The sequence below is a fragment of the Temnothorax americanus genome, unplaced genomic scaffold (assembly GCF_048541705.1).
Source record: "Temnothorax americanus isolate GAGA-0224 unplaced genomic scaffold, ASM4854170v1 Scaffold3, whole genome shotgun sequence".
Classification (NCBI taxonomy): domain Eukaryota; kingdom Metazoa; phylum Arthropoda; class Insecta; order Hymenoptera; family Formicidae; genus Temnothorax; species Temnothorax americanus.
In genome coordinates this window covers 6,965,081-6,993,078 of record NW_027509442.1, presented here as the reverse complement: position 1 = coordinate 6,993,078, position 27,998 = coordinate 6,965,081, and the positions used below count along the sequence as shown (strand labels likewise).

Here is a 27,998-nt window from a genome sequence, read left to right as displayed (position 1 = left end):
GCGTCACGTGACCGCCCGTACTCGCTGGCCATTGGTGGCGGCTGGCGGCGGCGCCCGCGGAGCGTCGTACTACGCGAGGACGCGAGGCACAACCGCGTTCCATTCACTACCACCGTAGCAGCCCCGAGTGCGGTAGCTAGCGTCCTATCGGCGTCTCGCTCCCTCGCGCGTAAATGCTCCCCTCCCCAGTCCCCGTCTCTGTCGCGCGCTCAGGGACGACGACTCCTACGCGCAAAGCCGGGCACCTTGCGGCCGCGTGCCGACTGCCGCGTGATGGTCGAGGGCCACGACGCGGCTCACGCGGCGTGGCGGCATGACTCCGATTGACATAATCGGTCATTAATTCGCCTGATTTTTGTTAATCTTAGCAAATTTTCACGATTCGCTGATCTCGTAATCTCTCCTTCGATCGAGTGTATCGAACAAAAAAAGAAGAAAAAAAAAAGATTGATAATTCTATCCATGCGAACAAGATACAACAGTATATTATCTTGATTAGTTAATCGCCGATTAAATAAGGAGTCATTGATCGGAGTTATTTTTAGGAGTGTTTGAAAGGAAGGGATTTTCAATTCAAAATACGTATGCACAATATCGAATACGATTCTTTCGAATTTAATTCAAATAATATTGAATTGTGAAATAATAAATAATCACATTTGAATATATTATTCTTTGGAACGAATATAACGTGTACTCAAAGAATCGAATATAACGGGAAGAAAAGAGATTTGTTAATTCAAAATGCGCAATATATCAAATACAATTCGATATCATTTGTCGTATTAAATTCTTTCGAATAATAAATAATTGTGCTTGAATATTCGTCTCTCGAATATAACGTATGCTTGAATAATCGAACAATCAAGCGCGCTCGGGAGGGAAATTAAAGTATGGTCCGCTCGAGTATGTTACGCGCGTTAATCAAAACCACTCGAATGAATCAAGCTTACATATTTATTTACAATATATTTTATGTGAGTCATATGATATATAAGTGTTACAGTTATAGCTGACGTATGACTAGATTAAACAATATCAAAAAATACAAACAACAAAATATATATCAGTCTGAGTTTGCGTGGTGTTTGCGATCGGGTGGTTGAATCGATATTCGTTGAAAGAAATACGGGGGAAAAGAAAAGGATATCGAGAGTCTCAATTGGTACGCTACTTATGGGTAGACCCTTAGGCGACAATAGGACGTTGACGTACGACGTACGAAATAAATCAGACTTAGCTTTTTTAGGATTCAGACTTTGAACAAAATGACACAACGTTACGATCAATGCGCTACGTTCCTGTTGAACTCTAGATATACGTTGAATAAAACAAATAGGGTCAGAAATTCCGGAAGAATTTCGATGCGGATCGACTGCGACGAAAATTCTAATTTGATTCTCGATCTGCCGCAGCTCCGTCTTCATTCCAACACTCTGACACGTCGTGTACGGGAACACATTCTTCGTTGGGAAATTATGGAATTTGTACAAAGACGATAACTCTTGATTTCTTGTTTTTAATTCACATTGGCATTCGTATCTCGCGTGTAGATAATGATTAAGTGAAGAGCACATTTTTTTTTCATCCAAACGCCATAATTCCCAAAAAATGTGCGATTCACGTATATGATTACGAGTGACGATCAAAGTGTTGAGCACATCGGTACACAGAAAAAAAAGAAGTGGTCAAATCATTAATAAACTATTCAATGTTTCATATATACGCAACAATTTATAATCTTATAAAAATTTCAACTTTTTATTTCGACTTTTTTTTTCATGGTTAATACATAAAATTACTTCATTCAAGCGAGCTCTCTTCGCTTAACGCAATATAATGTTTCCAGATTTCCACGTTTAAATTAAAGATATTTGTAAATTAAGAATATTCTTTTTTTCTGTGTACGGTATCGATTTGGACAAAAGAAACATATATCGATCGATCGTCGTGATGAGATATAAACCGTATACGGTGGCGTCTTCTCAATAAAGGCACTGTTATGCTTTTCGCTAAGGACTAACGTGATAATGCGTGTTGTAGTAACTCGTCGTATTCGTACATACATACGAGCAATATGCGACAGTTTATATTAAATGTAGCCTATGGCAAATCACTCTGCGAAGCAGTTCATAAGGAATGTCGTATCTCTACGATACGGTCCGAAAAATAGAAAGATTTCGCGTTCGCCGCAAAAATATAAGCCGCAAAACTTATTACAAACATTATTCATTTTCATTAAATTTAAATTGCATGTCATATATATTCAATGTAGCTTTGCACGTTCTAAGAAAGACTTTTTACGATACGACAAGAATTTTTCTTGTCGATATTAACATGGCAGATGATTCTAAAACTGCAACTCGTACAAGTCACGTAAAAGATAAAATGGCATAAAAATGGTTATAAAGCTAATTATTTTAAGAATTGATTCTCTACATGGAGATATAAGTATGTTACGGTGAAAAAATATATCTTCCTGCTTCAAAGAAATAGAAACTGTAAGCCGTACGCATGTAAGTTTGTCACTCTCGGTGTTAAGAAGTATAAGTATCGACGAATAAGTAGATATGCATCATGGTGATATTTAGCTAACACTTCACGATTATAACCATAATCTTCAGACGGGCCTTAAGTATTTCCGTAATGTATAAAAAAGTAATCGCGCGATGCAATAAATCCTGCTTAAGTTTTCATGCTAGTCCATAATTTATCCAGAGTAACTTAAACAATGTACACGTTATAAGACAGCATATCTCAACAATGGAATCATTTGCACATTGATATTTATAAAAGTCGAGACGTGTAAAATCTGGATCGTCTTTTTTAACGACAAATTCCGTTATGATGGATGATACTATAGGCCTTCAAAAAAAGTACATCGTTTTCGAGAGAATCACAAGTGTCTCATGAAATTTGGAAGATATCTCTAGATAAATAAATCGTATCGCCAATTCTATGAAAATGTATGATAATACTGAAAAAATATATGTACAATTCTTATCATATTTCTAATTATTTGCATAGCTATCTTACATTAATTATAATTTATGTTTTTAGTTAATTAAAAAATCACGTAATGCCGAAGTGAGTTACCCAAATTTCTTGTTTTTTTTTTTTTGGAGAACGCAAGAAATTTTTGCGGGTAATAAATGCTGCAAAGTTTGAAAGTATAAATAAAAAGAAGAAATATAAAAATTACGTTTTCCGTATTACAGAGAATATAAATTAATAAATATAATTTAATAAACGTGACACGCAGGATAATAAATGTAAAATGATTTATATAAAAGGATCAATAGTTTTAAATTTAAAAAAATGTTTTCACGATTTTGGTTAATAAAAATATGCTCGTAGTTCAAAGGAATTTTTTTTATCTCAATAGTATGGTATCCGAGCAATCTGTTCATATATGATTGATTTTATGTAATGCAAAGCTCTGCACTATTATGAAAGGGACGTATTGTAAAATAATATAGAACGGCAGTGTATGTATATGTAATACTTTTGCATAACGCTATACATCCGCGAATAATGATACTCTCCTTATTGAAACAAATCAAGACTAGAAGTTGTTTAGATTATTTTGATAATCTTGATAGTTTTAATTTACAGTTTAATACTACAATAAAACTTCTTTTGTAATTAACTGAATTTATAATATGCTGTATTAAGAAAAAATTAATTCTATCGTGAAAATATAATATATCCAATCGATAAATCTCTAAGCGTCAAACCGATTGTTGAAATATTAATTAAAAATAAGTTTTATCCGAAATAATTTAGATTTACTTTTTTTAAATTTTATTTCCATCAATTAAGGTTTTAGGATATTTTAATGTTTCACAAGATGAACATTTATGTAACCGAGTTTGCGCTTGTACAAATTAGGAACATTGGGATATGAATCCAGATGTTAAAAAAAAATTGTTAATGAGAAAAATATAGTATCTCTTGCAAGTTCGTTAATAATGAAAAGAGGGGGATGATTCTTCGATTGAAGATCCTGTGACATCCAGATTTATTATAGTTTTAGAATCATTAGATTAATTATTATTTGTGTATATTTCTTTTGCTATTCAACGATCAATTATGATTGCGATTGTCATATGTGTGGATGAATATTTGACATGCAAAACAAAAAATAAACAACTTTCAAGCTTAATTTGGCAAAATCAGGAAAGGATTATCATCAACTGATGTATCTAGATTAGTCGGTAACAACAGAGTCGTTTTTATGCATTCAAACGATTAAATATTAATCGCGGTTGACTTAAAAAAATTATCAAACGATACAAAAAAAGTATACATACGATAAGTACTGAGCATTTTGAGTGACTTTGTTTAAAATGGTGAGAACTTTTGTATTCCCACACACGGATATGCGGAAAACGAGAGAAAGCAACGCTGAACGCAAAAAAAAAATTAAATACATTTTATAGATGAAGACAAAATATAAATTGTAGTATATGTGATGCTATATGTATATTGCAAACCGAAGTTAGAATAGTAATGTCAAATTTATTTTTGACATGACCATTTTATCTCACGTCTTATACTAATTTATAAACTATATATAAAAATTTATAAAAACATAGGCATTAAATTCGTAATAATATGTGATGTTACAAGTCCCACAAAAACCTGAATAAATAATTCTAAATTAGATTGACTTTTGTGGTACCTTTGTAATGAGCTTTCCTCTCGCTCGCGAATTTAAATTTTGATGTTTAAACAAACAACGACATTTTACCAGTACCTGTATTTTTTTATACAATCATTGCCCAAGTCCACCACCACTAGGTGATTATCTGGCAGCACGGCTATGCCCGAGGGACGTCGCAATTTCGAGCTGTGTGAGTCGATTTCGGTTAAGATATTACCTCCGCCTAACTTTAGTACTTGTATTATGCTGCGACCCTTGTCCGTACGGGTACCGATTATTTTGCCGTCCGCGTCTACGGCTATTCCTCCGTAGACACCTTTTCCTGACGTATACATAAATCAAATATGCTAAAATCTTTATCTTTGTCACGACGAAATAGATTTTCCATTTTTCTCGAGTTATTTTCAGTTAAAGAATATTTCTAACAAATATGTACGGAAACTTACCTTTGCCTTCAGGATATATTTCCTCGGAGAAATCTCCCTTCGCGGAGAACACTTGAATTCTGCTATCGGCAACTAAAATCTCACCGGCCGGACCGACAGTTACAGAACTGATTAGCTTGAACGTGCCTCTCTTACCAACCTGTTAACGTTTCGCGATGACTATACGAGGACCATATGAAGCAACTCGCAGTGAAAGTTCATATATATTTATGTAAACAAAAATTAACCTGGAATAATATCTTGCCATCCGAATCAAATACGAATACACAGCTTTGACCGTTGTCAGCGACAAGTATGTGCCCGTAACTCTTGTCCACTGCAATGTCTATGGGTTCCTGGAACACGAAAGGAATGTCGTAATTAAGAAAGTGAGAAGTACTTGTGTAAATTTTTTGCGATAATAATTACTAACTTGAAATGCGTTATGCGAGAACGATCGGATTGTATCACCCAACGAAGTCATTTCCGTGATCTTTCGCGTCCGCCAATTTACGACTACGAGACCTTGTTGAGAAGTACCTATTCCCGTACAACTGCGGCCCTCTAAGCCTTCATTATTTATATGCCTTTGAAACTCCAAATCACAATTGAGTACCTGAAACAATACGAAAACATTTAAATATTTTGCTTACGTAAAATATTGCGTTCTCCATTATATTATTCCAAACAAACCTTAATACGAGAATTTCCAGTATCTAAAATATAGATCATTCCTTCATCGTCCACCGCAACCGAGACCGGCTGGTGAAACTCGTCTTTCCCGTTACCGCGTCTTCCATATGTTTTAATAGGTTCATTGTGCTCGGTCGCGTCGAAAAATAGCGGATAATCTTTTATAGGTCGTTCAAACACCGACACCTTCAAAACGTATCGACTCGCAGTCGGTGGTCGGAAGTAAATTTCGTAAGTTCCATTCTCCAGATCTTTCACTTCTGTCTCAATGGGAGCGCTCTGATTGTCCGCATGCACGTTGTCCGCGTGCGTCACTTCGGCGCTAATAAGATCACCGCCGATATTTCGGGGATGGCCGTGATAATCCACCGTTTCGACTACGACGATCGTTCGCAGCTTCACTATTGCCAAGTCTTTCAATCTGGCTCGGCACAAACCTGACGTAAAAGGCATAAATATAGAAAATGCGTCACATCGCAGACGTCTCACGACGCTAGATCATGAATCTACATCTTACATCAGAAGTAAGAAGAAACGCGCGATTATGAAATATAATATATAAACACGAGTAATCTTTTTTTAAAGTCTCGGTACTTCACTATATTATTAATCCTTAAGATACCTGGTAATGTCGTACTAGAACGTACTCGTCCCAAGTTATTCAGTGCCTGCTCCAATTGGGAGAGAGCGTCATTATGATTGAACTCGAACGTGATAAAAGCATTCTCCTTGGGTTCGCTGAGAGCGGTCGCTGCATCGAGCTGATCTGACAGGCTGTTAATACGTTGGGTAATATTCCGGACCTCGACCTGTCAGATTAAATCTCACGGTGTAAAGCGATACGCGCGAGAAGTAACGTTATATCAATATATTCTTTATTATCCTCTACCTGATATTGTAATCCTTCACATTCTCTCTCCACTTTGGTTTTCTCCGCTTCAATAAGAGAATGTTGCTCCTCAAGTACGTGTTTCTTATCACGAGCCGCAGCAGTTACGGCAGCCTGCAATTCCGTTCGACGTTTATCTATTTTTGCGACGATTTCCGCGAACTCCGTGTCTACCGCACTCAAACATTTTTCCGTCGATGCCTCCAAACGTTGCAGTTCCGTGCTTACAGAATCCTGTGCCTGTGTTAACTAAAAAACGTAACTCTTAACTCAGTAAGGATCGAGCAGTTATAGCTCGTGTTATAGTTCGAAGATAATTCTCACCGTTTAATTTGTAAGCGTTATTTGGTAGATAAATATGGCAACGCACATAAAAATTAGGATACTATTACAAAAGTTATTACGAGATACTTTATGAAAAATGTTAAAATATAAGTGAGACTTTTTTATACACGTAAACGGCTTTTGGATAAAAACTTAAGTATTAAATTTACATTTGCAAGTATCTAATAATAAAGAAATAAAATTGTAGCATAAAAACTCAAAAAATGTATCGACTAATATAAGGCACGGTGCCCGAAAGTTAAAAACAAAAACTAGTTTTCACCTTGGATATACACTCGTTGGCTTTATAAAGCAATATTTCGGACATTCTTTTTATCGCAATACTAAAGGGGATGATCGTATGTTCCGTACATCCGGGTGACGTCCCTGCGTGTGTCCCACCGGTACACACCGTACAGAACACCGTATCACATGTTTCACAAAATAATAATTCCTGATTTATATGAACCGAACACTTCGGGATGACCTGCAAGTAAATCGACATAACGATACTCACGGCTATCGAAGAAGAAAATTGTATCCGCATTGAGTGACACGTCTGCTCAAACATACCTCTCGTCTTTGCCGAGACATGAGATCCAGTAGTTGATTTACGAGAAAACTCGGGGGCAGTGCGGGTACCCCTCCACGAGGAATAGTTATCAATTCTCTACAAATGGGACATCTAAACGCTCCCGTCTCTCGCGTTTGAGACGCAGCAATCCTTGTCAAACAATGTAAACATACCTGTAACAAACAGATATAAGATTATAAAGATACATATTTATATATTGCGTGCAATGTACATGCAGAGAATGTTTTATTTTATATATAAATCGTACCGTGTGCGAACACGGTAGTAATTTAGGTGTATGCTCGCTGCCATCGTAAACACAGAGACAGGTGCCACACGTTAAAAAACTCTCATTAAAATCTTCATAATTTATACTGACTGTCTCCACCAGCATGGAGCTCATGCTGACCATCCTCTCCCCGAGCCGCGTCCTTAAAACAAACGAGGAAAATTGCTGATTAAGGTCAACGCAAGCCAAGCATCGCAGCTAAATATATATATATATATATATATATATATATATATTAATGGACAATATTAAATAAATATAACGCGTACAACGGAGACAGAGTATAACGAGTAGAACGTATGACCCAAAAGTAATCTTTTTCTTCGCCAGTAATAATTAACCAAAGAGATCGGTTTAATTCGATTCGACTGGCCATTCGTTAACATAATATTCAAATACACAACTCATGGACCGCAAACCATATCTCAAAACGTTGTATATTTGAATATTATATTAATAAATGGTCAGTCAGGTCGAATTGAACCGTCTCCTTTGGAACGTATAATTTAAGAAATAAAAAAAATAAATAAATAATAAATTAAAAGATACATAATTCATATATAAGAAGATAATTTGTGTGTTTGATTTCTTCTTGTCCAAGATTTGAAAATATTTTTGCACATAGATGAAATAAAAGTTCCTATAATAGATTTTACATACCAATTTATAATTAAAAGATAAGTGATATAAAGAAAAAAACGTACATTCCGTTATTCAAAGTTTTTTTTACTAGAAATAAATAAAATAAAATACTTAAACAATTACATATACAGATCGTTACTCCCAACGTCCGCGAACAATTGCATTTTGCGCATAAGCGCGACCAAAACAAACCACAGGGGTGCATCTATACCGAAAAAAAAGGAGCACTCACTGTATAGCTAAACGCAACGCCTCCATAATGACTATATTCCGCTGGTCGTTCTATCGAAAGCACGCTCCGCCACGCACACAGCCCTACTCCCTCACTCGAGCTTCCTTGGAAATCCTGAGGAATCCAACGATCACGGTGGCCGGTGCATGTCGCGTCAACGCGTCACCCTCGCCGCCGCCGGACACAAGGGGAAGAGAGACGGACGACTCGCGGAGGCGAACGCAACCATGCCGTAGAATTGCGACGGACAACCCCGGACCCGGACTCCGGGACGCGCCGAATCGATTCCGAATTCCTCGGGGACGAGAAAGCCACGGAAACGCGGAGCGCGAGCGACGCGTTCTTTTACGGCCGCATGTGTGTCTCGCGGATGCATATAAATAAATGCGCCGGGACGCTCGGCGACCGCGAAGAGCGACCCGCGCGCGCGCGTCGGCGTTTGTGTATCGGCCCTTTGTCCACCAGCCTACCTCCGCTCGGACGAGACGAGCGGAGGGAGCGAATTCACGCGCGCCACATCGAATTCCGCGCGCCGCATCGCGCCGCGCGGCCCTATGACGGTCTCGGCGACGATTTTTTTCTCTCGCGACAAGAGAGGGGAAGGGGATGCTCCGGCAAATTTTCTTCCGGACGTCCCGTTCGCGCGGTCGAGGTCCTTATATCTCGCGCACGCACACGCGGGAGACGATCAGGGACGATCGCGAGATCCACGGAGACGACGTCGTCGAATCTCGGTCTCGGCGCGTCACGTTTTTCCTAAACAAAAACACAGACGGACGCGCGGCGCGGCGCAGCGGGCCGCATCAGCTGCAGAGCGTTTGGGGTTTGGGCTACGGCTATACTTACAGCTGCGCGCGGCGCGCGTTCGTCGCCCGCGACTGGCCACCGGGCACCACCGTGGTACGCGCGGGCGCCGCGAGCACGGATATTTTCGATAGTTTCCGTATCGGAATTTAATTATTCTTACGTCTATTTTCAATGTAAATTAATTTAATCGCGTTTCAATTTACTTCTTATCCTTTTCTAATTCTTAGAACTAGACGGTTTGTAACTTGAAATAAGTTGGACGCTAAGTCGTGGAGAAAAAAATTAAATAGCCCAGCAAACACCAAAGTAACAGTAAATTTATACACGCAAGTTACAATTTAACGTTTACATTGTCGAGTAGGGGTGTTTGGTGGAAAATGCGTATTCTGACGGAATATGACCCACCCACCGGAAGATTTTCGTACGTAATAATTTCGATTCTTATTTGAAGATACGGATTCGAAGGGGGTTTGGATCAGTTTGGAAGCGAGTCCTTCGGTGGCGACGTACGGTCCTGGGGATCAGTCGCGCGACCGTGTGGCGCCGGCGGCGCGAGAGAAGAGAAGAGGGAATAGAGGGATATAGCCGTCGCGTCACGTCTGACGTCACTCGCGCCGCGGAGAGCGGCGAGCGCGAGGTTGAATCAGGTTGAATGTTGAATGTTGAATCGCGGCGGAGAGCGTGGGAGAGATAGGCAACAACGCGCCGTGTATGTAATAAAGGAACACGCGTGTTCACGGCCGTGCAAACCCTCTCGCGTGAAACTCTCCACGGTCTCCGCTGCGCACTGCGCGGTCGAAAGGTGCAGCGACCGACCGGCGTGTTTGCGCCTTGCACTTGTGGCCGTACGACACCGTATACGCGCACATATACCTAGCGTGCCGCGTGGAGTAGCATGCAAACGAATCAAACGATCTCTTGACTCGGTTAAATCATTAATTGCATATTTTACTTCTCGCTTTTCTTTTTTTTTTTTTTTCTAAAACGTTTGAAACGTCTTATTTCGATGACATGGTTTTACGAATGGAATAGGGGAGACCGCGGGGCTAACTCGACACAATTTTTTCAAAGGCACGTTTCAACAATTGATTAAAATTTTCAAGCAACGTTAACGGTACACATTTGAAGAGCGTTCCTTCAGGTACAAAATTGCTTGAGGAAATTTTGCTGTACGTCGCTTAGTTTTGCCCGAAAGCTCGATGAAAGAGTAGACCATTTTCGTGAGATCGGAAAACGTACTTTTCCACTATCAAAATTACACCGTAACTCAGAATGTTGTCAAATTCCGTTGACAATACTGGCGCATAAAGACGCATTTACAATAGGAAAGGCAAGTTTCTCTACGATAGATTTAACGTGGCAAAAAGTCTAGTGTCGAGTTAGCCCCGGTCTCCCCTACTTAGTTTTCGTTCTATTAAAAAAGAAGCGAATGTATAAAAGGAATATAGATATATACATATCTAATTTTAAATTAAAAATAATATTTTTTAAAAATATAGCACGAAGATATATCCGTAAATATACAATTATATTATATCTCTCATTTACGCAATATCTAATTATAATGTGTAAGTAATTGTATTACAATCTCACGCTTATATATAAACAATAACAGGCGAGATATATACGTGATACGCGATACTCACATGAAAGGGCAGCAGCTCATGAAGCTTTCTTTGATATAACAGCAAATCTCTGATTACTTCGCCGCGGGTAAGTACGGATCCGACGTGTCGCCAGCCAAAGGAACGATCTCGCGCGGTCGCGTTCTCTCTCTCTCATTTCCTTTTTACGAACAAAGCTCAAAGCTCACAGCTCACTACACCATAGCGATCCCTCGGTATTTTCAAAACACATCCGTGGACGGCCACCTGTCCGACGCGCGAGATAAACTTTCTGTCGCACTTGTCAAAACGATGTTTTACCTGCGTCAATCAGCTACGCGACGTTATATCCGCGTCGTTCGCGAAGGTATCTCGATAAGAGTCCTCGTAAAAATAACATTGATTATTTTTAACGCGCTTTTATCTTCGTTTTAACGATACGTCGCGTGTCGCGCCGTTAAGAGCTTGATATATGGGGAACAACCGCGGGATATATTTCGCGTTTCATTTCGGGATTAATAAACCTTTCCTCTTAGCGGGCGCGCGACTGCATCCGTCGAATTCGTTAAAGGGATCTCTCCCGAGGTCCCATCCGCGATCGATACCGCGCCGCGCGCGTAGCTGCGCTCACGCGCGCAGAAGAAACGTAAACAGTGTCGGCGAGCGCGCTTGCGATATAAACACGGCACGCACCACGCACGGCGAACGGCGAGTGGAAGCGCCGTCGCGTCGCGTCGCTGACCGAGAAAGTGAGAAACCGTATATCAGCGCGGTATCGGCGGTATCGAAGCTTTGCGACGGACTATCTCTGACTGCCAGGCGCCAGGCGATGCCGTCCGCCGTCGGTGCGTTAACCCCTCGCCCGGAACCGATGACCGGCGGAAATCCGCCAATATATTTCGACTAGGTGACACCCGACGCGACGACGCCTTCTCGAATTCCACTCGCGCTTGTACGTTTTACCTCGACAAATTTTCGTTCCGCGCGAAAGCTACGAGACGGGGGAAAAATCGCGAAAAGCATTCGCCGCGTCGCTAGAAAGAAGGGGAGAAACGTGAGAACCGAGGGATCAACGTTCCCGACTTGCAACGTATACGTTTGGCACCAGCTATCTCGACATTCTCGACGCGCAGTTTTCGCGCGCGCGCGCGTCGCGCATAGCACAGAGTCCGTCCCGCCGAAAGGAGTCCCAGAATACCGCCGGGCCTATCGTTCTTCACCGAGCGACGAGGCGCAAAGCGCAAAACGGAACGATCGCGCGAACTGCGCGACGCCGCCGGGCCGGATACTCACTGGAGACGCGGCGGCGGCGGCGGCACGGCGAGGAGCGAGGAAGTCGCGGGAAGCGCCGCTCCGCCGGGGACATGCCCCGAGGTGATCGCCCGTCGCGTTTTTCCTCCTCGGGCCGGGTGGTTTCTCGCGAGGACGAGCGCGGATATCGATCTCTCGCGGTTGCAGCAGGTGTCACACGTCACACGGCTGCACCAGCTGTCGTGTTTTCGCACCGCGAGGCGGCGGCGACGGCGATGACGATGGCGATGACGGGGAAGGAAGGCAGGAGGGCGCGAGAGAGAGAGAGGGGTGTTCTCCGCGCACACGGGGAAAACGAAGCGGGGATGAAAACACCCTCGGGAGCGCGGACCGCGCGCGCGCGCGCGCGTCACGCTATTTGGGTCACGCGGCGCGCGGGCGCGACGCGCGATTTATTCGACTTCGGCGAGGAGAGAGACGGCTGGCGATGGTCCGGACGAGCGAATACCTCCACCGTCCTGGACGTCGGTCGTGTTGCTTCGAGGGGAGACTTTCATTTTCCGCTCCTCGTTCTGATGCCGCGCGAACCTTTCAAGTTTTCACCGATATCGCACGGAACGATTACGGGCCCGTTAACGCTTTCAGTGCCGACGATGTGACTGTCGCATCACGGCTTATGTGAGAGATCGTTGACGCTGTCGTTAATGTTATCGTACGTTGAGCTTCGTTATTTCGTTTGGCTTCTGCGAGAGGTTACCGCACCTTCGATTGGCGCCGGTTGAGACTGGTATAAAATACGTTACGAGGAGAACCTTTCACTTTTCGCGTTTCCGCTTTTAGAGAAAAAAATATATGCGCGGTTTTCCAGGATCCTGCTTTCGAATGGACGCAATGGGACCCGAAAGTTTGTACAGGGGGAGGAATATTTTGTGGAGCTTCTAAGAAGAAAAATCATCGAGCGGGAAGTCGTTTATTTACCTAATGAAAACTCTCAAACGAGTTGCTGGAAACCTTCAAGCTTTAATGACGGTATTTATAGCCCGACCTTGTGTTCAAGATCGTCTTTAAGATCTTGAAATACCATGCGCGCGATCACTTGCTCGGATGGACGAAGTCTTTTAAGACCATCGGACTTAAAACGATCTTAAATATAGAATTGGATTCTGACTACTGTCTCCCAAGTGTTAAAACATGTAACGACGTATTAAAGTTTAAGCGACTTATGGTTTTCCTAGGTTTTTTTTGCCGACGACGGACAATCTCAGATTCTGCGGAAGTATTCGCGATACAAAAAGATACTTGCCAGGGCCTCCTCAATTCCCCGAGAGAAATCCCACAACGGAACCTCTTCTGAATCTCGACGAGGACGAATATCGACGCGTCTCGAGCCGATCATCTGTAGCGTCGGAGGAGCGTCGATCACGATCGACTACGAAGCGCGCGGCGCTTGATCGAAGCGTTACCGAGAGACGCATCCTTGATGGCCTAGATATCCCGAGAGATATGTATCTCGAAGGGACAACGCGAGAGTCTGATTGCGCGTCGATCTTCTCCACTGTCCGCGACAACGCCGTTCCGCGTTCCGATCGACCGGATCGCCGCGATCTCCTTTTCCTCTTTCTCTTTCCAGCTTTCCACTCAACTTTATTCCGCGCGCGAGAGCCAGCACCTGCCGGCACGACTGCGTGCCGCGTGCCGCGACGTTTTTACCCTTACAGCAACGTCGTCGGATACACACGCTCGAGCATGCGCCGCTGGAACTGGGTCATTAGGAGCTTGACCGAAATCTTCGGTCGGGATTTCGCGCTGGTTCCTTGAAACTCACCGATCGTTAATCGGCGAGAAGCGGCGCGTGACTTGCGCGATGCCGGGAGACGATTCTCACGATACTTTTCGCTGAACGAGCTTGAAGTCACTTTCGTGACTACTTCAACGCAACGATTGGGAAAGAAGTCGTTTGATATGACTATTGTAGAAAAAATAATTTTTTTGTATTTTATATAAATTTTTATTTAAATAACATTTGGCGATGAACGGTCTTCTTTCCAAATCGCTCTTATCTCACGGGGATGAATTATAAATAATGAATAAATAATATGATACAGATTATTACAATTTTAGAAATGTGGATCTAAAGTACTTCGGGAATAAGTTTTCCAATTAAGCATTTAAACTCTTTGGTGTTTTAATCTTGCTAAATGCTGTCAATGTGTACGATAAAAATGTATTGTGAGCCTCTGTATGTGTGCGATGTTCACAGCTAAGAGGTTCATTCTGCTTGACGCGACGTAACGTCTACCGTTGTTGAAATTATGCTAATGCCAATTATATGCGTAATATTCGGTTAATCTAGATCACGTTACTGGCCGTGTAGACTGTCGTTTGTGAGACACGCGTGACGAACGCGTGTCCCATTTTCATGCGTTTGTCATTATCGCGTTCGCGTAATATAAAAAAGGAAAATAATTCAGCAATAATTTATAGATAATGAGTCGTAGGGTTTTTATTACGAGTTTTATAATTCTTTACATTTCATTTTGCTTATAATTAATAAGATACACCAACACAACCCAAAAAATATTACTAAATTTGACATAACATATTATTAATATTGCGCAGATTTAATAAGTTAATCGTTGAGAAAAACGCATATAACGCTATATTCCAATCTCCTCGATTGTCGATTGTTGAATTTTCAACTATCGGTCGAGAAGTCGTGGCGGTTTCAAGTTAAGAAAAAGAAATGGTTTGGCGAAACACAGTCGGTGCGACACACGTTTGTTTAGTCTCGACGGGCAGCTGAGGAGTTAAATCGTTCACGCTTGAAAACCTCACCTCTGCTGTTGAGTTACTTATCATTTAAATGAATATTTAGTTAATTCTTATTTAGAATAAACATTCTATTTGTTATTCACTTGTATTATATATTCATTATTCGCATTGCGCATCACCTGATTATTTCGCAATTTTATTTTCATTGGAACTAAGCTAGATGGAACTTGAATGACGTGAAGAAATATACTTAAATTTATTTATTTATTTATTACGTGCGATGCAAACGGAATTACATGAATTTTACTTTAGAAACATCGTAAACATTGCATCAGGAGCGAACCTTTTGAACTCGCGATTGAAATAAGATTGCCATTAACTCTAATTAATTTCTTATTGCCAAAATGAGAATTAATTTCTAAGTATTTATCATTGTTCTGCAAATTTTATAATCGCTATAAGAAGTATTTGTGAGCCAAATGACTCGTGATCGTTTATGCTTATACGGAGTTATCTTCTTGCGTGAGCTTGTTGAGCCAATCCATATAAGGGTGGACTCGCGTGAACACATCCGGATGTCCTTTAGCGCAAGGAATTCCCCAGGACACCACACCGATCTGTTCACCATCGGCTACCAGAGGACCGCCAGAGTCACCCTACACACATATAAATAATGTGACAAATTCTCTGTTCTAAATGTTACTAATCCTTTTTAACAACTCCTTCTCAACGAACGTTAACTATAATTATTTGCGCAAACTCGTATGTATTGGGTGCAACGCACGTTAAATTTGTTATGTGATCAATGATATAAATTTATGTAATCAATATATCCAAAGTATTTTTTTTTTTTTTTCAAAGAAAAATGTAATGATACAATAGGGCGCGTTCAGCCGACACAACTGTTGAGTCTCGTCTTATCAACAATCTGCGTTGCGTGGTTGGTTCTAAAAGTAAGAGCCACGCACGTTCGACTGCTACTGAGCGGCTTGATCTGCCGAACGCGATTATTGTTTCTACCGATTCTTTTTTAGTTTTGCATATTTTCGTAATGCGATTATTATTACAAGTTTAGAAATATTCGGATCTAAAATAGTTCGAAGATAAGTTTTCGATTGAGCATTTAATACCTTTGGGATTTTAATCTTAATTGCTAAATGCTATCGATGCTAAAATAAATAAATGCTAAGTATGTATTGTCGATGTCATGTCATTCCTGGATACTCAAACAGACTGGAATGTACTTACGTGACAGGCACCCTCGCCTCGTTTATTGAGTGTGCAGATATTATTGTTGGTGTTACGAAAGCTGGTGCTTAAGCATTGCTTTTGATTGATGACCGTAAGCTGGATGTGTTGCAATTCGTTCGGCGCCTCCCCCGGATACTGCAATGTTACCCACGCAAAATGATTATTTAAATTACTGAAATGGTCACTTAAATCCGACAATTAATTAACAAGGAATACAGGGTGTCTCGAATTCGTGCAAAACTGACAAATGGTCTTACTATTATTTGCATGCATATATGTAATACTATACGTGTCAATTTATAAATACGCAACGGTCAAATCTTTACATTTCCCGAACGTATGAAGATTGTCAAGTTTTTTGTGCTTACACTGGTAGTGCCCCAGCCGGACAACGTCGCCGGATAATCGGATTTTTCGAAGCGTTTGGTGGGCAGAGCAATCGGTTTCACTTTGTCTCCAAAAACGATATCCTTGTCCAGCTTAATTAATCCGATGTCATTTCTGATGAAGGCCGAATTATAATAGGGATGTACCCACTTCTTGATCGAGGAATACTTATCGCCACCTTTGTCCAGAGTGTTTGTGCCCAATACAACAGCAATGGCCGTGTCATTGAAGCTTAAATAAAAGATAATAAATATATAAACAACCATATATGAAATTATAAACGGCTAATGATTATTTATCTCAAACTCTTACTGTAATGTTAGACTTATAATAAACAAACGTTTTGAAATTAATACGTTTTTTATTCGTTTCAAGAAAATACGACATTATAGTCAAAATGAATTACAAATTGTTTTCAATATAACAAATTTAAATATATATAATTAATTATAGGTTTATTAGAAAATTGTGGAATACGTTGTTTATTAAGATATATAGATATGTTATATGGAATAATGTTATTCTAAACAGCCGCTGGCACATACCCGGATAAGCAATGAGAAGCTGTAAGGATCCATCTTTTACCTATCACGGAACCTCCACAGAAATGGCGGCCGCGATAACGAAGAGATGCTTGATAAGGATATTGTCCATCATCAGCAGGATTGCCGCCCACGATTTTCGGGATCTGTTCGATTGACTCGGCTATGCAATTATAAAAGCACCTTTCATATATAAAAGAATTCCGCAATATTTTATTATGTTTACTTGGGTATACAATATGTAGAATTATTTTCAGAATTATTTTTAGCATTATTAGATTGTTTATAGCATCGGACTTTTCGGACGCTTTTGATCTTTTTATTATTATTGTTTAATTTAGTAAATCGACTAAAAGATTATTCTAATATACATAAATTATATCACACACACAAACGCAATAAATTAAAAAGCTTAAATTTTATCAATCCATATATTTATTGAATATGCGTGCTAGCGTGTGTAAAAAAATTGTAAAATGAGGAAAGAGGAGTCTTGATGTTCTTACCTGACAGTCCATGTACCGCGACAATACTTAAGATGCAGAGTATCGACAACATTTTTAATAAACGATGATATTAATCAGCAAGAGCTTTACAAAGTTTTTCCACAATGTTTGGTAATAGTTTAATGCCAATCTTGGCGCTCGTCCACCACCGGCTCTTATATACTCGGTAAACGATGTCAATTAAGGAAACATTTAAATTTAGGTCAGACAAAAAAGAAAATACATGCTCTCCGGATGTATCTCACGCACGCAATGTGATAGGGCAAGGTGATATGCCGGTAGCTACGGAAATTTATGGCCGGAAATAGTTGCTATCGTTACTGTAAAAAGAAGCGTAAATAAGTACTGCTGAAATATTTAAATCACAATTCAAGCGCGATTCGGGCTACTTAGGCGCGATGAAGATGGTCAATAATCTATATACGATTAGAATAAAAGCATTAAAGTAAAAGCATTTGCATAAATTCTCTTCGCACATATTTACATATTATTATTATTACGATTTATACATTCAAAATTATTTGTAATAAAAACTATAAAATCATTTTGCTTTAACAAATATTTTTTTCATTACCTATATGCTCTGTTTGTTCTATCAGTTTCAGATATATCAAAAAAACGTAATCTAAAACAAAATATTTCTCATTCGTAATTTCTTCTCCAGCTCCAGAGAGAACCGTAGGCGATATATTTACATAGGTTAAAATAATGTATCGTCTACGGTTTCCTCATCTAGAGCTGGAGAAGAAATTACGAATGAGAAATATTTATTTTTTTAATTCATTCATTTCACCCATTTCAATGGTACAACAGCCCGAGTCGGACCTAGGCCTCCCCCAAAGTCATGTGCTTGTGGTGCGCACACAGGTTGTACACAAGCACGCGGGAGCTACAGTTTAATGCCGAAATTGCCGAATCCGAACGGCAAGGGGGGTAGAGAGGATTTCGAGGCAAGAGATACTCCTGACGGGCTGCCGCATTCCGTCGAGGAGGAGAGACAAGCGATATAATTTATTTATTTTGGTTCTACCAGGACTGGATTCGAACCCGAGATCTTTGGTTCAGCAGATCAGTGCGCTGTCTGCTGTGCCACGCTCGTTCGCAGTACTTATTGTACATACTCTTATTGTAAAAGATAAAAAAGAAATAGGCATTATATGGCAAATTCGTTAGTGTTATTTTTTTTGGAGAATTTGTTTCGTTCGAATTTATGGTAGGTGGAACGCGCGTTATATCTTGCGATAATTTTATATTTCATATAATTACGTCGTCGGTTATTCAATTTCACGGTGAACGATATACTGTACGCCAAGATATGCGCTTCGTAAAATTCACTTCGACCTCCCACTTGTGCTTTGTATCTCTTTGATACATTTGCCGAGTCTGGTGACTCGATAACGCGCGCGCGCTTCTTCGATATCTTCGCGTTATGACGCATTTCCTTATAAAAAATTGTGAGATGGAAATAAAATAAAAAATAATAGAAGAAAATAAAATATAGAAAATTAATTGAAAATTTTAGGACATCTCTTTTATCCGCATGAATGACGTTCGAGCGATTTTATAATTGTTTAATTTTAAACTTATATGCGTTTTCACGGTTAAAATAAACATGAATTTTAATTGTACATATATGTATTAGATATACAACAGATTTATTTATCTCCCCCTAACTACTGTATTCATTATATTTATTGCAGTTATTTAACCGAGAGAAGGTTGTTGCATCCTTCTTCCGTGAGAGAAATGACTATGAATACTAAATTAATATAATCATACAAGGAAATATGTCGAGGATGGATTGTGGAATCAACGGGACGTAGCAATGTTGCATTTCAGATTTTTTTTCTTTTATTGAAATAAATCGGAAGTACTGTAAATTGCGGCGTTGCGCGCGCATTGTCAAAGAGTCAAAGATATCCGACGCGGTATTGTTATTCCAGGCGCGAAGTTCTGCGTTTGATCTCGACCTCGACGTTGACCCGCGTGCGGTCGTTTCGCAACGCCGCGTATTCCCGTCTAAACGAAGTCCGTATAAAATATGCAAATATAGGTACTCACAACCAGAAATTAAAAATAAAGACAACACCGTTTTGCTTATATGTTGTATAATGATAAAAATAAATAAAAATATAAAAGCTCGGTAGAGAGCCTTTACCGCGGGCTGGGTGCTATATCGCTTCTTCTATCTCCTTCCTTTCTCTTTTCGTCTTAAACAACGTAAGCAATCTTAATGAATATTTCTGTGTTTCGCAAATACAAAAGCTACATCGATTCAATTTATCACCTGTGGACTCTCTTGTACGTATGCGACGAACGTCCTTTAAGTATCTGTAAAAAGTAAAATCGTAACTCTCGTATGGATGTCCCGTGTCACGCAGTCAGCAATGGATGGTGCGTTTTCGTGATATACGTATGCATACACGTACATATACAGAAACATTCATATATACAGGATGTTCCAGGTCCAGGTCCAGGAATTTGAAATAAAAAAGTTCCTAAAAATACGTAGGGCCGGAAATGCTTCGTTAAAAAATTATAGCACGATGCAGTATATTGCATGGATGCCAAAAATGCACTAATAAACAGGGACATCATTTTCAACATATTTGATAATTTGCTTAAAAAAATCATTTTTTTTTACTTTTTTAATAAAATTGTTTTCCTTCTGAATGGTCTCATTAATGTAACCTTTGTACTTTATACTATCCCTTTTTTTTCAAATAAATTTTTTAAGGAAGCGTTTTCGAACCTATGTTTTATAGGTTTTATATAACTTTTTTGTTCCAAATTCAATTTCCAATAGGACCCTGAAGTTTTACTGACCTGTCCTAAAACATCCTGTATATATGTATATGTATGTACGTATATGCACGTATGTATGTGTGTATATACATATATATATCACGAAATATTATATCCGACATATATTAATACATTTAATGCTGTGTGCGCGCGCGTGCACGTGTATATGCGCGTATACATACATACATACATACATATATCACCATGTGCCGTAATGAGAAGTGGCATTAAAACTTTATGATTGTCTAGTATATGTCTTTCGAATAATTACATATATATTTATATACTATATTTCTCAATAAGAGAATCTCCACGCTAGTGGCTAGTCCTGGCGGGAATAACCGAGTATCTCTCTTTCGCGCAATAATCGCCCGATATGATATATTACACAAGCAGAGATCGAAAGCAATAATTCACCTGTGAATTTATAATAGATCGATGCTACGGATACACGAAGATCTTTACCTTTTATTTATAACAATGAAAATGTGATAACTAACGTAAGATTCTTTTTCGTATGTCTGTAGCAAGGAAAATTAAATTCAGCGAAATTATACCGCTTTCGATCCTTGATTTAACAGTACTAAAAATAGAATTTTCTTCTCAGGACGTTAAATTATATAATTACTTATCCGTCAAGAATTACAACATCGAATGCCAGCACCTTACCTCACTTACGTACAGGCGTATACCTGTTTAATACGCTCCTAACTTGTTTAAAATGCTTCTGCAACCGTGTGTGAATTTATCGTATAAGCTAAATAAATATATTCCTTTTGTAATTTTGTTCAATTAAAAACAGGCTGGTTTTAACACACGTATTGTGTCCATCTAAAAATCATATACGTTACGGTAAATGAATATAGCTCATATTGCATTATAGTAAAAGTGACAGCATCAATGACAAATATTGTAACTTGCAAAAACCAAAATCTTCAAGACAATTGTTCTTTCTAAAAAAATTTTCGTTTATTAATTATAATAGAACTAAATTATTATTTCTAACTGAATACATAACTCTTTTTTAGAAGCATATTATTGATAAAATAACGTTGGGAAATAATTGTAATTGAAAATATCATTATATTATTTTTTCATTGTTGCTGTCGAAAATGAATTTAATGTAAAAAATAACATCGACTATAATGGATCAATATAAAGCTATGATCTCTCATCTTATTATATAAAACTAGGACAATATATTAAATGCAATTGAACACAGATATACATACACACGGTACACGCATACGCATACGCAATCGCACACGCAATCGCAAACACATACGCATACATACACACATGTGTCTATATATGTATATAGATCTTCCATCGCCTAAAATCTGCAAATGCACTTTGCTTGAAATATTGAAACACATACGATATAAAGGCACAAAAGAGAAATTTATGCAGGATCATTCTTAGTTACACGTCGAAGCTTTAAGGCATCAATTTAGAGCATCATACAGAAAAAAAGAAGTGTCATAAGTATTGATTACTCAAGCTTTGTTTTGCACATCATGCTAGTTCAAAAAAAGTATTGCAAGTGTCTATTTTGCACGGTATATCCAGATTCAAATTCACATTTATTAATAGTGTAGTATCTCTTCTGCTTTTAATGAAACAAAGCTTTAGATGTGCATACCCCGTAAATGTATATGTGGACACCGCAAGTCTTTTCAATTTATTTTAGTTTAGAAAAAAAAATGAGCCTGACAATACATCACATTTTGTACTTTAAAAGGCATCCAAAATATTAAGAGTGAAGAATCATATCCTGCATAATATCATATGGTGCTGCCATTTAATGTTGCCGATCGAAGTGCACATGTAAACGCGACATTCAATACTAGGTCACAGAGCTCCGTCACTTATTGGCTATGAAATATTTAAGTATATTGTTTGGTTTCGGTTTGCTGGTCGTGGGCCAGGAACGAGTGACCTCTCTCCTCTCAATGGACAGAGTCTTGAAAACCGTAGAGTCCACCGTGGGTGACATTTGCATTGGCGATGAAGGGCTTAGTCTCAGACCAGCCATTTCGTTACTCGGCGATTCTCGAGGACCTCTCAGCCACACTTCCAGCTTGGTTTTCTTCGGTAGCGGTTCTACCTCGTTCTGCAAGTCGTCCTCTGTATTCTGACTTGCCATGCACAATTTCGAGATTGGTGAGCACGAAAAACTCGACGAAGCGGTGGTCATCAAGCCCGTCGCTGATTGATCCGAGCTGTCGTTACTGTCTTGATTGATACTCATCGGCGATCCTTGATTTGCTTCAGATATACCTTCTTCAGAGCTGATGTCTAGAACGGAATGGACGGCGACTTGCTTGCACAAGAAGGGTGCGATGCTACTCCTGCCATACGATCTCTCCTCGAACTTCGTGAACGCAACTCCCAGAAGTGTCAAGTGAAATGGCTTGGAGACGTCGACTATTCGATGGAACAGCTTCATGGCGAGTATCGACATTTTATGGTGATCATACACACCGTTTTTCGTGGACGGTAAGAGATGTTTTGGCAACGCGCATTGCCTAGTCTCTCTCTTACCCGAAGTGGGCTTGTTCAAGTCGTGCTTCCTCACTGTTATTCTCATGGCAATGGGAATTCTACCATCCTCCATTGCCAATTCCGTTAATCTTCTCAATAACGCACCTAATCGCGACTCTACCTCGGCCACCAGCGACACACTCTTAAATCCGTCTTCCAGACCTATGGATTGTTTCTTTCCAGATGGTTTTACCGCTGTCTCATCGATTCCTTCCGCATTGTCCTTCAGTCTTCTCGCCAGATCAACGCCAATTTTTAGTTCCAGATTTTCTAAAGGTATTCTGCGCACGTCGTCAATCGTTTTTATATTGTTCGATAACAATAATTCTGTGGTCTTTTGTCCAACGCCAGGTATCTTGGACACAGAACCTAACGCGGAGAGTAACATCGGACCGCCGCACGGAAAGACCAATGTCTGTTGATTTGGCTTGTTCAACGATCCTGCTAATTTGGCCAGAAGTTTATTGTGCGCTATTCCAGCGCTGCAAGTAAGATGCAGTTCCTCATAGATGCGGCTCCTTATTTCGGCCGCTATTTTCGAGCCAATCATCAAGCGCGTATGACAACCACATGGACATTCCTCCTCCGAGGGACCGAATATCTTGGTGACTTCTTTCAAATCTTCAAATTCTGTACTCGAGCTGCTCATATCGAGTTCCGTGTCACCCTGAGACTTGAGATGTTTTTCCACTATCGACGTCACATCAAGAAAATTATCGTCAAGGCCCAGTCTTTCCACTAATGGGGTAAATTGGTGCAGAAGTTCAAATATTTTGGTCGAGTAGTGACGATAGTTCGTTAAGTCTTCTCCATTTACCAAGGCCAGCTCCGGACACAGACGCAGGGCTTCTTGCACCGGTATCCATTTTTTTATTCCATATTCTCTCGCCAAGTAGTTGCTAGTGACCACCATACTCCCTTGCTGCACACCTAATGGCCGTCCTTCCAATTCAGGACGATTAATCATTTCCACCTGAGCGTAGAAGCAATCGACATCCAGATGGATGATGGTTTTTGGATGGCGCATAATGGTATCATAACCTGCGGTATCCATGGATATCTATTATAGGATGGTGCTCTCTCGTAATAATAAAGACTGCGCGCAAAATTCTCACGTTCCACTTCTCAGAATCTCCTTAATTGCATCTGCAATAGAAATAGACATATATATATATATATATATATATATATATATATATATATATATATATATATATATATATATATATATATATATATATATATATATGTATAGTTAATAAGTATATATGTATAGTTAATGAGTGATTTTGGAACGTCACGACTAAGAAACTAATAATGCTATTACTTTCGGAGGTTTCCACATGAATTTGCAATGCACTTCGGTTTCGCAGCTAGACGAATATGCTTCCAGGTGATGGCAACGAAGGCAACAGATATCGGTCGCTCGTGGAAAACAGAATCTGCGCTACTGTCAGTTCGCGTGGAGGCTTTCACTCCCGAAAGTTGGTTGGCGCTCTCGATGGACCGTCGACGCAGGTCGCAGCCTCAGGGTACGAGGCACGTTTCTGTCGATTGGTAATTCGTGCGATCGTTAACGCGAAACAGAGCTTTCATGACAAATTGAAGATAGAAACTTGTTTACAGCGTGCGAACCAACCAATTCATTTACACATGGTAGCCATGTTTTTAAATTGTCATAGATACAGATGATGTATACGAGAAATTCCCAGGATCTACGCGGATCTTGTTGAGTAATCGAGATACAAGATGGTCGCGTTTATCTCGTTATGAAAACCGACAACAGGCACTACAAAGACCTCTCGTGAAGAATCGTGAAACTTCGTATTCATTATTTTCGTCGAGAATTTATGCTGCATTCGACGTTGAACGTTATGGCGGCGCTATATCCAATAGAAAAGCAAGCTTTCTAGGGAATGTACAGAATAATTTTATCTCTAGGAACTGCATCTTTTCGTTGGATATAAAGCCAATGGTACACGATGCGATTTAAGAATACTATTTCATTTGCTGGACGACAAATTTTTCAAATGTGTCGATTAATTAGGTGAGACAACTATATTGCAATTACAATATTCATAATTAGCAATATTGTATATGACGCGCTGTAACATAACTTTTTGAGAAAAGAATTTAAAAATAATACTGCGTGAATTCTAATCATAATTGAAAGGCGCACTGATGATCAAAACGTTGAATTATAGCGTTTTTTTACGTCAACTTTTAATAATCATTTTAGAATCATTTTTAGTCATTTTGACGTTCTCATGATTTGTGTCTGCTTGAGCATGTTAATCTCAATTCTTGTCAATTTCTGAGAATTCAAGTTTGTTGAATAATTTAATTTCAAAAGCTTTATTTATTATAAATTCTTAATTTGTTATTTATATTAGGATAACATTATGACGCTAATACAACACATATAGTCATAATTATAATATATATTTAAACGCGATATGTGCATGTGTCGAGTGCACGAGCATGTCGATAATGATAAAAAAATGTAACTTTAGGTGTCAATATATTTACGATGTCAAGATGTTGCGCAATGAAGGACATTTTAAAATCACTCGAAAATCACGCGTTTATAATTATCTCGATCTCTTCTAAACAATTTCACGTAAAAAAAATACATGTTGTTTGATAAATACTTGTGATGTAGAGATAAATTTTGGAGTAGAAACTTTAAAAGTTTTCTTCTATGTTACAAATATTTCTTTCTTATCGTTATCAAGAGATTTTTTCGATATCTTGGTTAGTCATATATCAGAGATATATAACAAATTACGTGACTCACAATATGATCCATCTCGAATGGATTTATAATATATATATGGAAGATATATTGAACTTAAAAAGAATATATAAGGACACAAAAATACGAATTTATATAGGAGACTAAAATTTTATTAATATAACATTATTTAAACATCACACAATTACTTAAATAATATTGCTTCCGAGATTAACGTTAATCACCATTATTTTATTGTTGTAGTCGTATAATGGTTCTTATATAAATTGATTATTTTGTAGTAAATAGTAAAAATATTAAAAAATACGAAATCATCGACAAATAATTGTGTATTTTAATATTTTTTTGTAATATATGAGAATATATACTTTTTTATTTCATGTATGCTTTTGAATACCAGAACTTATTAAGTATAATTATAAAATATTATGTCTATTTATACGATAAACTGATTGTGAAATCAGTTCAGATGCAAGTTCATCAAACGAGAAGAGCCTCTTTATTTCCATCTATAGCTCTTCTTAACGATAACGATTAATTGATCAAAACGTATTGATGGAGAACCGTGACGTCTATGCGATAAATGGAATTCCATTTGGTATCCTTTTTTATTTCTTCTCCGTTTTATTCAGCGAAAAAAAATGAAAATAAGAAGAAACGATTTATTTATATAATTAAGAATTTGGAGTAGACTTGATGTCAGTGTGAATGTGTGAATAGTTAAACTATTATCTATATTAAATAAAATTTAGAAAATATATATATGGAGAAATATTTCTCCATTATTTCTTCTATACAATAAAAGTAACATAGTTAATGGTAAAAAAATTTTTTAATAACTTTGCATCATAGACATATAAGCAATTATTTTCATTTTCTCAAATTTCACTTTTCGTTAAAAAACAATATAAAGATTATTTTTTTAATTCTTCTTATTATTTGTCCTATATACAGACTGATATTTTATATATTTTTATAAAAGAAAAACCTTTTACACTCGGCACTTTATAATTTGAATATGTAAAAATAATTATTTTAATGTCCATTATAATTTCGTCGGTAACTTAGATTATTTTAAACTGTCTCATTAAATAAAACATGATATGTGTTAGTTATACGTGTTGATAGCTGTTATGTTATTAAAACGAGTTTGACGTGTTGTTATATGGCACGTTATAATCATTCAAACTTAAAAAATTATGAACGTATTATCAATCTCGGAATTTTTCACGTCACTTTTTTTCAGACGAATCCTCACACAAATAAATTTTATTTTTTATTTATAGAATTACATTCTTCTCATACTTATACCAGATATACGGAACACCCTTGCAATGCGATCTGTCTTGTCGCACGTGTAACTTGACCTGTTGTATTTGATCAGAGAACGCGGTCGTGTCCTTGATTGATTAGTATCAGATATTTGATAGAACTTGGACTTCGCTAAGACTAGTCAAATACCGATTGCGAGATATGAAAAATTTGCACGTCAGCAGCGATTTATGGATAAGAAACGGAAGAAACGAAGAGCTCTTAACTCGTGTTTCGTGCCCCTTAGCTTATATTAAGCTTTATATTAAGAAATACAAAACAGCTCGAAAAAGTACGTTGATAATATAATTGTCACGTCTCGGACGTAATGAATACAATTTGATAATATATTTCGTGTATGTGTATTTATGCGTAAGCAAAATTTTCATATTTATAAGTGATGGCAATTTATTGTGATCTATATACCAACAAACACTATCATTTATTATTTTAAGTAAATATAGTAATAGTTGGTATGTGTATAATACAGAATAAATAATAATGACCGAAAATATCAATATTTATCTATTATCCTTGTTTATCGTGTCCAGGAATTGTTGATACCACTTGCAGGATCTACGGTATCATACAGCGTCGAAATACGATTTTTTACGTTTATGGGATTACGTTAATCACAGTCCCGTGTGTGTTACATTATTATTTTAGACATATGAATAAAATCTTCAGCTCTAGAGAAACATAGCTTTGACGAAAGAAGAGAAATAAACT

The 27,998-nt window shown here is 38.5% G+C and overlaps 3 protein-coding genes across 7 annotated transcripts; all 3 read right to left on the bottom strand.

The window, feature by feature from the left end:
• Window positions 1-939: 939 nt before the first annotated feature.
• LOC143900242 (tripartite motif-containing protein 2) lies at window positions 940-13,265 on the bottom strand. Of its 4 annotated transcripts, XM_077411349.1 has the most exons (12): window positions 12,439-13,265; window positions 11,188-11,529; window positions 7,840-8,002; window positions 7,571-7,744; window positions 7,281-7,484; window positions 6,674-6,922; window positions 6,407-6,593; window positions 5,785-6,221; window positions 5,525-5,707; window positions 5,340-5,447; window positions 5,113-5,251; window positions 940-4,988 (listed from the first exon to the last, which is right to left on the bottom strand). In XM_077411349.1, exons 2-12 carry the CDS (start codon window positions 11,205-11,207, stop codon window positions 4,750-4,752), a joined length of 2,103 nt encoding a protein of 700 aa, XP_077267475.1. In that variant the 5' UTR covers window positions 11,208-11,529; window positions 12,439-13,265; the 3' UTR covers window positions 940-4,749. The 4 variants fall into 4 exon arrangements, with proteins under 4 accessions (XP_077267475.1, XP_077267474.1, XP_077267476.1 ...); XM_077411348.1 differs by having other exon boundaries at window positions 11,188-13,265; XM_077411350.1 differs by lacking the exons at window positions 11,188-11,529; window positions 12,439-13,265 and adding an exon at window positions 8,735-9,589 and having other exon boundaries at window positions 6,674-6,913.
• A 2,261-nt stretch (window positions 13,266-15,526) lies between these two features.
• LOC143900271 (chymotrypsin-2-like) lies at window positions 15,527-19,548 on the bottom strand. Its single transcript, XM_077411415.1, has 5 exons — window positions 17,855-19,548; window positions 17,352-17,511; window positions 16,788-17,037; window positions 16,417-16,554; window positions 15,527-15,824 (listed from the first exon to the last, which is right to left on the bottom strand). The coding sequence occupies exons 1-5, from the start codon at window positions 17,904-17,906 to the stop codon at window positions 15,669-15,671; spliced, it is 756 nt and encodes a 251-aa protein (XP_077267541.1). The 5' UTR covers window positions 17,907-19,548; the 3' UTR covers window positions 15,527-15,668.
• Window positions 19,549-19,682: 134 nt separating this feature from the next.
• Poli (DNA polymerase iota) lies at window positions 19,683-24,952 on the bottom strand. 2 transcript variants are annotated; one of them, XM_077411359.1, is made up of 3 exons: window positions 24,843-24,952; window positions 24,531-24,750; window positions 19,683-24,349 (listed from the first exon to the last, which is right to left on the bottom strand). In XM_077411359.1, the coding sequence occupies exon 3, from the start codon at window positions 24,255-24,257 to the stop codon at window positions 22,524-22,526; it is 1,734 nt and encodes a 577-aa protein (XP_077267485.1). In that variant the 5' UTR covers window positions 24,258-24,349; window positions 24,531-24,750; window positions 24,843-24,952; the 3' UTR covers window positions 19,683-22,523. The 2 variants fall into 2 exon arrangements, with proteins under 2 accessions (XP_077267485.1, XP_077267484.1); XM_077411358.1 differs by having other exon boundaries at window positions 24,828-24,948.
• Window positions 24,953-27,998: the final 3,046 nt, after the last annotated feature.